Below are 13,190 nucleotides of genomic sequence, written 5' to 3' on the forward strand. Positions count from 1 at the left end.
AAAAAGAAACGAGTTTTCTCAGGAGAATCTCAGAAAAATATCAATTTATATAATATAATATAAACAAAGCGGACGATGCCCAACATAATCCCCACAACACAATATATGACAGGTTAGGTCACGAGCCGGGCTTGAGCCGGGCTTGAGCCGAACCTGAACCACTACGGTTTAGGCTCAGCTAGGTTAGTTTATCTTTGGGTTATAAATAAGAAAAAAGGTAGGAAGCTATAATTAGATTTGAATCAATGTACACATATACCCAAACCCAAGAATGAGTTTGGGAATCAGATAATATATTAGGTGACATTTAGATACTTAGATCCAAATCAATACAACATACAAGGAAACACATCCAACTAGATCCAGTAGATCCGATAAGGTAACCTAATGAGTAGGAGGAATGCAATGGGTCGGGTTTTGGGTCCCAAAATACATTGGGAAGTCGGGTCATTTTGGATCCGGTACAGCCAAATTTTACAAATTTCTCTTCCTGGATCCGACCCATTTACAACCCTAATGAGTAGGAAGGATCTACCAGGGATCTCAAAGATTGTTGGAATCGATTCTATCCATGAGTCAGATCCATGCACGTTTACATTCAGTTATGCCCGGATCCAGACTATATCCAAAATGCAAGGAATCGGATCCAATTAGATCCGATAAGGTAACCAAATGAATACAGATCTGGCAGGGGCATTAAAGATTGTCGTAACAGGTTCTACCTAGACAATAATCAGATCCAGACCCGTTTACATGATCCCGCTCCTTCTGAAATCTGAACTCCACATCCCCACCTAACTATTAGCGGGATCTTTTCGTTATTTAGATCCTAATCCCTTATAGAGTCCCCAATGAAGTTCCCGAACTTCGGCGCAGAACCAAACGGGCTCGCTCTCTGGTGAGGCGCGTCCAAGTTCACGGACTACAACGTAAAAACCTCGACTCGTTCACAGAGAACCCGAAATTTCGAAAACCCAGAGGAGCGAGGGAAATGGCCATCGCGAGAACGGGCGTCTTCGTCGACGACTACCTCGAATGTAAAAAAACAAAAACCCTAACCCTAATTTCTCGCCCTTTATGGTCTCCTGATGTTCTCGTAACGTTCTTATTTTCGCCCTAAGATTCAATTTTCCCACTTTCCAAATAGGAAATGCTCGATGTTTCAAAATCTTCGGAACGATTTTTCTCGTTTCCGTTTAGTATTTTAGGTTTTCCCGTTCTTCGTGTTGCAGATTCGAGCACGTTGCCTGCAGAGCTCCAGAGACTTCTCAACACCATGAGAGAGTTGGACGAACGATCGCAGGGTACCAAAAAAACCCTAAATTTACTAAAAAAAATAAAAAAATCGATCCGTTGCAGTGTTTTTATTTTGCTTTGGTTTTACTCCGATTTTTTAGTTCTTTTTTTCTTAATTTTCTGCATTTTTCAGCTATGATTAATCAGACTAGGGAGCAGACCAAGTACTGCCTCGGCCTCCCTTCTCAGAATTCGAAGAAGGGGTACCTCGAAGACGACGAATTCCTCGAAAAGATGAAGAAGGAGATCGAAACGAACCAGGAGAACGCACTAAGCCTCTGCACGGAGAAGGTTCTGCTTGCGAAGCAGGCGTTCGATCTCGTAATTCCGTTTTTGTGTTTCTTAATGTCAATTTTCATTCGTGTCATCGTGTTTGTAGTAATGTAGTTTGTTTAAAAGTTGATTCTTACATGTTTGTGCTTCTTTTAGTAACTGAAATTGTATTATGCCTCATCTTAATTGGGACGAGTGTAATTCACTTTTCCTTTTTTTTCTTTTAGCTTTCTAGTTTATAGAATTTGTTGGATTTAGATATATTTAGCGATGAAATTCACGAGTGGATTGGAGAAAGATTTGGGAATATGTTTGAGTGAATGTAGATAGTGCTATAGATGCTGTTGGAAGCAATGTTACAAACACAAACACCATGCATTAAAATCTACCTTGGCATGTTATCAAGTCACGTTATCAATATGAACGTGATTCATTATCATTGGCATTACATTTTTGGTTTCATTAGACCTTCAGTTGAATACTCAATTTTCTGCTTTCTGCAGATTTGTAATGAGTTAGGAGAGGAGGAAATGCTCATTTAGTGAATCATATGGAAAGTTTTGATCACAATGAAGGAACTTATCACTGAGAAAGGATAAGTGAGTTTTGATAACTGCAGAAATTAGAGGGATTTGAGTGACACTGAAAATTAGCTACAACATCCCATTGATAGGTTGGAACATTTAGAATTGGTTAAATTTCTAGCTTTTGGTCTCCTATGTGCTACACAGAGGTTGATATTTGTGCATGAGAACATTGTCATGACTTTATTTGTTGTTGAGTACAACTTCTTATTTGATCATCTTACAATTTTCTATCAGTAATACTGGAAATAACTGTAAATAAGTGGGTGCATTAAAAACGATACTGCAGTTTGTAGCTAGGGAAACATGGTTTTGATGTGAACATGATTATTGAGACTTGTATTTTAATAAGGTTGTAAAAAATGAGCCTCATTTATCAGTGGTGTTTTGATGGATCATAGTTGATCATGCTTGGGGAGAAAACCAAGCCAGACCAGGCCTACCTCTGATTGGAGATTGGACCAATTCTGAGCTTCATTTAATGTGCATTTTAATTATACAAAACCTGTTAATAAACTTTGTTCTCTAGATTGAGCTTGAACACGGTACTGTTTGGTCAGGCCAACGCTTGTCTCAATCATGTCTAGGCCTAAAATTTGGCGCAGACCACCTTATGCCGCGTTGTTATGTTGAATGTCCAATCCTACATGGACAAAAGCAGGCCATTCTTTTGAAACAAGTAATTTATCTATGATTGTTAGAGCTGCACAGGAGCTGAGCCTCCCCAGGCCTGGGTTGTTCAAGCTCAGCCGAAAGTAGGGTTATCAATGGGTCGGATGTAACCTGATATCCGACCCGAATCCAAATCTAATTAGTCGGATTCAGTAGCCAATTCTGGATCCGATAAAAATTCAGATTCGTATTCGGTATTATTTTTTCATTAAAATTTGAATCCGATTAAAACCCGAATCTGACTAAGATCTGAATCCAATTAAGTGTAAATTGGGTTTTAGACTAGTCAGATCTGGATTCGGTTTTATCTTTTCCCATCCGAATCTGAATCCGATTAGGTCAGATTCGGTAATGCTTAGATCCGAATCTGACCCGTTGACATCCCTATTTGAAAGCTTAGAAACCCAGGTTTGAGCTCAGCTTGCACTCAAGTTGAACTTGGGCTTGAGTGCTGAAGTGCATCGATCTTTCAAAGGCTTAAGCTCGGCTCATGCGAGCTTGCCAAGGTTTGATCTCGATTCAGCAAAGTCCAAGTGTGGCTGAAGTATTACAAGAACTTTGTTTTTTTTTTTGGCAACATGTAATGAGAGAGTGCAGGGGGCTCGAACCTGTGCTTTTGTTTCAACAGCACATGGGGAGCCCATGCCTTTGTTTATCTACTCAAGCTCATGCTTAAGCATGATCTCGGATAAATTTTTTTTAAATGAACTAGCTCGAGCTACTTGGTTCATTGTGCATGCCTAGTGATTGTGACCCATTTTGGGCTATTAGCAATAGTGGTGAGACTCTTTTCATGTTTATTTTTGGAGATAGCAATGTGCATCACTCTCCTGTTTTAGCATCTTGTGCCTGTAATTCAATTGGTCAGAGCACCGTCTTATGTAGGCAGAAGCTGTGGGTTCGAGCCCTGTCAGTGCCATCCCACCCTGGGATCCTATGAATCAATGGATTCATCTCTCCAACTTCTGGGAAGAAGGGGAGACAAGGAGCAGGATCTAATTTCCGGTGGAAGGATCCTTATTCACATTTCTCATTAAGCTCAGGGAAGCTCAGAATAAAATGTGAAAGCCCGACTGGTTGGATGGCCACCATGCATTTGGATAAAGTACATAGAATTTACCATGTTTTGCAAGTTTAACCTGTTTGTCAAGTTGTTGGAAGCTCATTTTTGGGGTAAAATGTAAGTGAGGTAAGATTAAGCATCATGTAAGTTTATGTAGAATGTGCAACCAAGCACCCTCTAGCTTTGTGGGACTCTAGTCTTCCTCCCTTATATACGTCATCTGGCGAGAGAGTGATGTCATTTGTCTGTTGCAACCAACAAACTGCAGAACCAAGCAGCACAACTTATGGCTGTATTGTGTTCATTGTTAGGTTCTCATTGCAGAAAATACTTGGTATTTCACAAGGCTGCAGCATGATGGTACTGATCATCCATTGATTATTGCCTTTCTGCAACCCTTGATGTTTCTGGAATTGATTTTGTTGCAGATAGATAGCCAAATGAAGCGCCTTGAGGAAGATCTAAATCACTTTGCAGAAGATCTAAAGCAAGGTATGATCTCCTTGATTGATGCTCACTTTGCAGAAGATCACTTTGTGCATTATATAATTATCTAAGTCATGTATTCGTCTCAAAAGTCAAGTAATTCATTCCATCAGCAATTCTGTTCAAAGCACGATAGTGTCTCAATCAGCATAGAGCAAATGAGCTATCCTCTTTTGTTGTATATTTACCTACAATTACATTATGCTTTACCAATCTATAAGGAAAGGCTAAGTGGATGGCAAATTTATGTAGGGAGAGTAATTTTCACAAAATGCTAACCAATGTTTCTATTTCAGTTCAAGGTGTCTCAGCTGAAATCATTTGCCAAACAGTGAAACCGAAGGGGGCTGACAGAAAATCTGCAACTTGGATAAACTTGTTAGAACACAGTTCAAAGTTCAAACAAGTCTTCAGACATGAATATAAGATTGTCTGTCAACATGATGATTGATTTGGCTAAATGTACATGGAAAACTGGAACTTTTCAGGATACGTAACTTTTAGTTGCCACTACCATTTGGGATCTTGTCTCCAGGAAATATCTCATTTGGCAATCTCTACGTAGCATCAAGCTAATCCTTGTCCAATTTGAATTTGGATCATCTAAGTAGCTGGCTTGTAGTTGTAAATCCTGAAGCTCTGCTTGCTTTTCTGGCATGATATCATTTACTGTCAATGAGGTGCAATGCTATTCCTGTAGACCATGAACAGGTTTATCATTTGAGTGAGGGCCAACTGTATGTGGCTCCAGAATGACATCTTTTGTCCAAAGCATAACTAGCCCTCGATAGATATATCCTAATAACATGCTTCCATTATAGAATAGGATTAGTTGATTCCAATTAAAAGAACAACACTTAGTATGTATGATTAACTATATTTGTGTGCTCAGGTAGATACCTTTGTGATCACTGTCCAGTTTCAAGCTTCATGATTTCTGAAGGAATGCACCTTTTTGTTATGGTTTTGGTCTGATTTATTCAAGTATATGTTTTCATATTATACATAAATTGTTGTTAAGATTCACTCGCACATTATCAGGTATGCTAAGGCTTTCATTGTTTCCTCGAGCAATTACTGCAATGCCTTTGTGTTGGAATTTTTTTGGGGCAGTATCTCCAAGATATTTATATTTACGTACAGAAATACAAAATAACTTCTCATTTTGTACTTTTTGAAGCCAAAAGATTGCAAAAAGGTTCATAACCCTTTGTGTGTGTGTGTTGGGGGGGGGGGGGGGGGGGGGCGCTAAGGTCCTTTGAGGCAGTGATCTAAGATTCTAAATTGCAGTTGCAAGCCCCTTCTGGAAAATAGATCTTTACTTTCTTGTGTATCCAATTCCATGTTATCTGGAGATGCAGTCATATACTGTGAATCCTATGGGTTTGAGCAACACGACTGACTGTACATGCAACTGGGTATTGAGATCTGAATGATACAAAGTTCTTCCAATTAAATCATATGCATAAAATTTATGCCATCATCATTATACCTGTAGTATGTAACAAATTAATGTTGAGAGGACAATGAACTGCATGGTTCACCTCACTTTTTGTAAGCCTAAGCACTGTTTTACTTCCACATTGTTGTCATCTGTAGAGGGGAAAATACCTCATGACGAGCCTACAATCCTTCCTCCTGTGGTTGCTAAGGATGAGAAAAGGAAGTCATATTTTGGCACCCCTCAATCCAAGAGACTTGACTTCAGGGAGAGGGAATGGGACCGGGAGCGTGATCGAGACTTTGAGCTCATGCCACCTCCTGGTAGTCACAAGAGAAGTGTTCCTGCCCCTGTTGATGTTGACCAACCTATTGATCCAAATGAACCAACATACTGTATTTGTCATCAGGTTGTATTTCCAGTCCTCAAGTTGTAAAGTGTCATGATTTGATCTTAGTGTCGATTAAATTTTCTCTTATTGTTCAGGTATCATTTGGTGACATGATCGCTTGTGATAATGAGAATGTAAGTCATATCCTTCCACTTTTGCTACTCAATGATGGTATATTTTGCCGTCATTTGTGTTGCAATGGTATTATTTGTTGTTAAAACTGAAAATATTATTAAATACTTGGTGCATTTTGATCCACTTGGAGCTTTTTAAAGTATTTTGGTGGCTCAAGAGCCTCCAGGTTTATAAGAGGCTAGAGCTGGATCAAGAAACCAGAGCTGCAGAGTCATGTTGTTAGGGGCCTGATGCACTTGATGCAAGATCTGCATGTCCATTGTCCTTTGTGCTCTCATGATTTTATTTTAGATTCAGACTGATGGTTCTTTATTTGACAGTGTGAAGGAGGGGAGTGGTTCCATTATGCATGTGTTGGCCTTACACCAGAGACACGGTTTAAAGGGAAGTGGTACTGTCCCACATGCAAACCGCTATACTTCTGACTTCATAAAATTATGAGGCATCTCTGCCTGATTTATGAGAGTATTTTGTGGAGCATGGTTGGCTCTGGTCGTGCAAGTACAGTTTTCGTGCTGCTTCTCTTGGGAGATTGTAGACTGTTTCCAATCACTTCATTTATTGAGTTCTAGATGCAATTGCTTTGGTGATATTACTGCACTCGTCCTGGAAGCAAGCAGGAATTTTCAATCCAATTTAGAACGTGGATTAATCAGGTTGTTTCTTCCTGTAAATTATTAGTAACTATTTTCTCTTTCTAGTACTGTCTGAAGGATGGACAGCTGGGGTTCTACATTTTCTTTGAATGGAGAATACTTGCATCTTAAGTTTAGATGTCTTGATCCCAAGTTCATTGTTTCGAAGAGATCAGCAGAAAGGAAAGTGAATAGTTGTTCCATATTCGATTGATATCATATACAAGGGTGTCATCCTTTCTCTGTGGCTTCTTGATTTTCTTAAACTTCTTGCAGTTGATTTGTTTTGCTCTGCGGCACATGCAGTGGTTGTGCTGGCTTAAAAGGAAACAGTTCAACAACTGCCTGGCTTCCCTCAAGATTTCAGCAGAGTGGGCTTGCACGGGGCTCAAAGTCCCATATTCTTATTAAGGAGCCTCTTTCCCACGGGTGCTAAAATGAGCACCTGTGTGGGGAAGCATGGCTGAGCCCCGTGATTTGTTCCAAAAATTACCCCCCCCCCCCCCCCCCCCCACCACACACACACTTACCAACAATGGGGAAACAAGCTTTTCAAATGATAGCTCACTCCTGCAAATGAGCATGTAACATAAGGGTCAGTTTGTTTCATTCCTATGAAAGAGAAGACATGGCTAATTTTTTTTTCTAGTAACTTATTTTTTTCATAAAGTTCATCATTCATAACATGCAAAAATAATGATTACATAAGTATTCAATGATAAAAAAAATAAACTAACAAGTACTCTGCTGCAAAGTCGGAGTAGTCGATCACGTCCTGCCTGCGTTAGTGTGCTTGAAACTTACAATTGTTATTATATAGGGTGTGAGTCTGCGGTCTACACCTAAGTAAAAAATATTTATAAGCAAATAATTACTTTAATTTACAATTTTAGTGGGCTCTAAACTCCTAGTTTGAGTTTAGTTTTTGATACGCCACACAAAGTTTGTATGTTTTAATTTTTCTCCTTAACTTTCTCAATCAAACACCCACGCATACCAAACTATAACACTAAGTCAGCTATACCGGTTATAGTCGTTTATGAGCATAGCAACTTGCGTAAAACACCTTAATTCTACATTGTTGGCCAGATTATGAACCATACACTCTTAGTAATCCCCAGATCACCAGGCACTATAGTAAAACAACAAGGAGAACCCATCGTTAGCTAACCAGGAGGTCAGGTTCAAACTCAAACTTGGTATGGTTCATGCTACATCTCAATCATAATGACTTTCAATCATCTATGGTTGTCTAGAATCTCAGATATTGTATGAATATAACCCGAAGTTATATTTTAAATTCATTACTTTGAACCTTATTCTCAAACTCTTGTTTCACTCGGTATCCTATGAGTGATATCGTAAAATAATTACGATGGATCTCACTTTCAATCTCAAAATGACATTAGAGTTCACACTTTGTATCATACTAAGCATGCAACGAAGTAGAGTCTCTGCGTCATTAAATCACCGACAGCCCACTCTCCATGGTGGTTGCACTCTACCCGCGAACCAGATAACCCTTTCTATAGGTTGTCACTTTTAGGATTTAAGGGGTTATGCATACTAATCTTAATGTAAAATTCATATAGCATGACTAGATTCAAGGGACTCGAGGCTAATCACATTCTCATCACAATGCATGTATTTGCAGATTATAACATAGATATGTTATCATTAAAAAAGTGATTTTTTCTAATATGCATGACATATCACGAATAACGTGTGCATATAAACATTTCATTGCAATAATCTCATGCATGATCATTTTATGCATATCATGCTTACACTCAATAGCTACATTTCTAAATATGCTAATATACAATATCAATAATAGCATACAACACAATTTAGTTTGTTCGTAACTAAGATTACTTATAATATCTCTTACCTCGAATACGAATATTGTACTCTGGTCGCAATCGAGTCTCGGCTCTACCAATAAGATCTAATCATCGCACAAGTATGTTCATATTAATATACATAACTTTTTTATATTTTAAAAAATTTATCAAAATACTCCTCTCGAGTCGACTCGTCAGATAGCAATTTTTTGCTCCTAATTTGACCAGAACTAGACGATAAAAAGATTCTCCTTTACGATACGAATCCAATGCACCAAACTTAACTTAATTTTGAGTTTGAAGTGCAAAGTTATGCCCATTTTACTTAATCAAATATTGGGTACACCTGGGGTAATTTGGTCATTTCAATTCTTATGATTTGACCTTACTCATCCTAGGTTATAATAGGTCCGGTCTGAGTTTAGAGTACTAGGTTTACTGAACCAAGTCTTGATCCATTTGGGTTTGGTTTAAAAAAAACTTAATTAGATTCTTAAAATTCATAATTAATCACAAACTGGATCCAGAATCAATTTTGATCTGGATCCAAAATTGTCATACTGGATCTAGACTTAGTTTTGATTTGGATTCAGAATTGATCTAGCCAAATACAAGTTGGATCTGGATCTAGAACTGTCAGACTGGATCTAGACTGAGTTTTGATTTAGATGTAAAATTGATCCATCCAATTGGATCTAAATCAAGTTCTGATCTGGATCCAAACCAGATCTAGTTTTGATCTAGATCCAACATTGATCCAAACTAGATCTAGTTTTGATCTGGATCCAACATTAATCCAAACCAGATCCAGTTTTGATCTGGATCTAGATTGTTAGACAAGATCTAGACTCATTTTTGTTTGAATCGGTCCAGACTGGCTGGATCGAATTGGACCTAGATTTGGTTTGGTCCATATTATACCAGATCCAAATAGAGAACCGAGACCCTGTCAGATCTGAATCAGCCTGATTCAGTCAAAACCAGTTTAGTCAGCCGAGTCGAGTTTGAAACAGTTGACCAAACTCGGACTGGACTGAACCAGACTGAGTCGGTCTTGGTCAAACCCGACCCGATCTGGTTCACACCGAGACTAGTTCAGTCCGAATGAGATGGTTTGATTTGGTACAACCGAGTTGGACTAATTCGGTCTGGTATGGTCAATTTTTTTTACTTGACTCGGTCTGAGTGCAACCCCGACTGCCTGGTTCGGTCTAGGTGCGACCTAGACCACCTAGTTTGGTTTGGGTCGCACCCAGACCGACCCAAGTCGATCATTAATATAGGGAAAAAGGCGCACAACCCCTTCTGACTTCCTTTGCTGCAGAGGGGTTGGCAGTTAGAGCTGACCCTCTCTCTCTCTCTTGGCAACAAGACCGACAACCATGGCTACCAGCTTGTTGTTTGATTTTTTTTCTTCAACATCTTGCTGGCGATGTGGTGCAACGAAGAAAGACATCTCTCTCTCGATCGAACGATCCACTGTCGGCAACTGTCGAGTGTCAGTGGTGGATATCTCCTCTCTCAAATAAAAGAAAAAAATAGTGGGAATGGGGGTCGTTACCTCTATCGGAAGCACCTCCTCCTCCTCTTCTTTTTTCGATCTTTGAAACAGTTGAGAGGAGGAGGTTGCGGTCTTTAAATAGATTGAGGAGGAAACCCCCAACTACTCTAATGATCAGGGAAGGAAGGGATAATCTCCCACCTCCTTGATCATATGTGGCAACCGCTCCCCTCACGGGGAGTTCTTATAACTGAGGGAAGATAACTTTCCTAAGTTATCCCCTCATGGGTAGTAGAAGCACTTAACATTCCTTAGGTCACACCTGCTTTCATGCTTCTAAAGACCACAAGTCCTGCATGAATTGTTCAAGTGTGCCGACTTCTAAGTTTTCTGCCTCTTAGCTTATTGGCCTCCCAAATTCTTGACTTGCTTACCCTAAGTCTAACCATTGGTCTGACCTCTGTAGTGCCTCTTTTGCTCTCGCGGGAACTTCCTTTTATACTGAAACTTTTTTCGAGAGAACTCAACCCCATTGCTGCCATTTTGTTTGACCTTTTCTTCGGTCCTGGGCTTTTCCTTTTCTTAGAGCTTTTTTTTCATCCTCAACTCCCAAAATTCATACCTTAAAGCATAGTCCATGAGCCAACTGTATTTCTTTATTTGCAGTGGCGCTGCCAACCTCAAAAATTCAGGTCTCAAGTCCCTCTCAAAGTGTCTACACTTTTTTTTCTCATTCGCCACCAAGGACTTGGCAAAACGAGAAAGATAGTTAAATTAAGTTATATACTGGGCTATAATCATGTCTCCTTGCTTCAATTTTCTGAATTCTTCTTCCTTCTCCACCCTCTGACACTTCAGAAAAAATTACATGTAGAATCTCTTTACAAAGGTGAACCAAGGCAAATAAGTGTTATGCTTTAGAGTGTCTCAGATGGTCCTCCACCAGTATTCTATATCGCTCGTCAAGTTCGGTACCGTTATCCATGCCCTTTGATCCTCCAGACACTGAATGACATTTAAGACCTTTTTCACTTGCATAAACTAATTCTTTGTTGTGATGCCATCAGGATTGTTGTCAAAAAGTGGAGACTGCATATTCTTGAACCTTTCAGTCTAAGAGGTGATGCCTAAAATGATTGTTTGGGGTTGTCCTTATTGAGTTCGGGTGGTTTGCAAAAGATCATACATGATGTGGTTTATAATATACTCATAAGGTATCCTCGTATTTTCTTCTCATGAGCTTCCCATCAGTGATCCTTTGTGGGATCTCCATACTCTTTTCTCCACCATTGTGTGGATCATGCCTCTAAGGGGTACGAAAAGATAAATATGCTGGTGCACCTCATGATGTGCGAGATGATGAAGGTGCCCTCTGAGATAGTCTGCCAAGGCGCTTTGCATCATCAGTCATTGCATCAAGTTGCCTTATCTCTTGTCTGGCGGCTACAATGTACTTAGAAAGATAGGACATTCTCCTATGAGTAGCAATATATACTACACTAAAATCATCACATAATGAATTTATCATTATTTGAGTCAATTAGGTTATATTTGCACAAAATTTTATCACATGCATGCATTTATGTTACTCATTTAGTCAAAAAGATTTTATTTCATTAATCATCCTAGTATACATAAAGAAAATAAAACTAAAAAAATAAGAAGAAAATAAAGCAAAACAAGCGATAACTGGACTAGACCAAACAAAACTAAATATTCCTGGACGCAATATCATTTCACTCCTCAATCCATCTGAAACTTGTTTCTCTCCCTGAACCCCTTCATGTTTGCTGACGGTGAGGTACAAGAAAAGCACATATGTTGTATGGGGGTGAAGCAGGAGTGTAAGTAGGTGACTTGAGGGCAGGAATAAGATCTTCAAGCACAGGAAGAGTACCTATATTGCATGAGGGCGAAGTAGGAGTGTAGGTAGGTGAGGTAGGCGTAAGAGTTAATCTTCATACTTGCCTTCTTCCCACGAACTTTTCGATATTGTTCGTCACTATACTAGTCTTGGGCCGCTTCTATTTACTTGTAAAGTGTGTCATGCTGCTTCTACAACCTAAATTGCCACCCTCCTAGTTTCTTCACAAGAAACTCCATGGTTGGATTTGAAACTTCTCGATTGGCTGCACTCATGGCAACCACATAACTAGTTCGAGACATATGTTATCCTCGTGCACTAGCCATCCTAGATCCTCCTGAGACGTAGAGTTCACACTAGGGGCTGCTCTTCTTGTGACCCCTTCTCGAGCTGCCATCCGGTCCCTCACCGTTTACCCGTGTATTGATCGAGCTCTCTGATGGTGGGATTGGTGAGTCTCTCACCCGTAAGGTTGTGGGTGTCGCCCGTAGAACTATGGTCGTCGCCCTTGAGTAGTGTTAGGGTTGTTCTGTAGGTACACATTTCTTTCTCCAACTATGATATAGATCAATAGGGGTTGTGGTATCAACTCTTGCACTATTTAAGTCATGCTCGCCATGAATCCAATAGTCATCGTTATTGCAGCGACAAATTCTTCTTTCTTTACAACTCACGTCTTAAAAGGTTCTTGCACCATAGGGTCTTTGTGATTATCGTGCTCGCTAGCCATTCCTAATTACAAAACAACCTAGTCACTATTGTGTTTTTTACAAGTAGGGACTTATACTATATTCTATGTCATTGAACTTATTCTGAATGATCAACCTTTTTGTATGAACGTAGTTCTGATATCATTTTATAACACCGTAATTTGGGACCTCAAGAGTCCAAGTCTGGTTGGTATTACTTTCCAGACGAAAAGCATATAGAATTCACGCAGAGAAAACATGGTTACTTTTTTTCTAATAATTCAATTTATTTCACAAAGTTTATAATTCAAAATAT

General features: G+C 39.4%; 1 protein-coding gene across 1 annotated transcript; it reads left to right on the forward strand.

Moving 5' to 3' along the window:
* The first annotated feature begins 876 nt into the window (after positions 1–876).
* Positions 877–7,219, forward strand: LOC149831715 (PHD finger protein ING2-like). The gene is made up of 7 exons (XM_090012183.1): positions 877–1,037; positions 1,233–1,304; positions 1,430–1,617; positions 4,317–4,380; positions 5,974–6,224; positions 6,302–6,340; positions 6,662–7,219. Exons 1-7 carry the CDS (start codon positions 992–994, stop codon positions 6,764–6,766), a joined length of 765 nt encoding a protein of 254 aa, XP_089868309.1. The 5' UTR covers positions 877–991; the 3' UTR covers positions 6,767–7,219.
* Positions 7,220–13,190: the final 5,971 nt, after the last annotated feature.

This window comes from Nuphar pumila, chromosome 7 (assembly GCF_984573655.1).
Source record: "Nuphar pumila chromosome 7, dmNupPumi1.hap1.1, whole genome shotgun sequence".
NCBI classification, from domain to species: domain Eukaryota; kingdom Viridiplantae; phylum Streptophyta; class Magnoliopsida; order Nymphaeales; family Nymphaeaceae; genus Nuphar; species Nuphar pumila.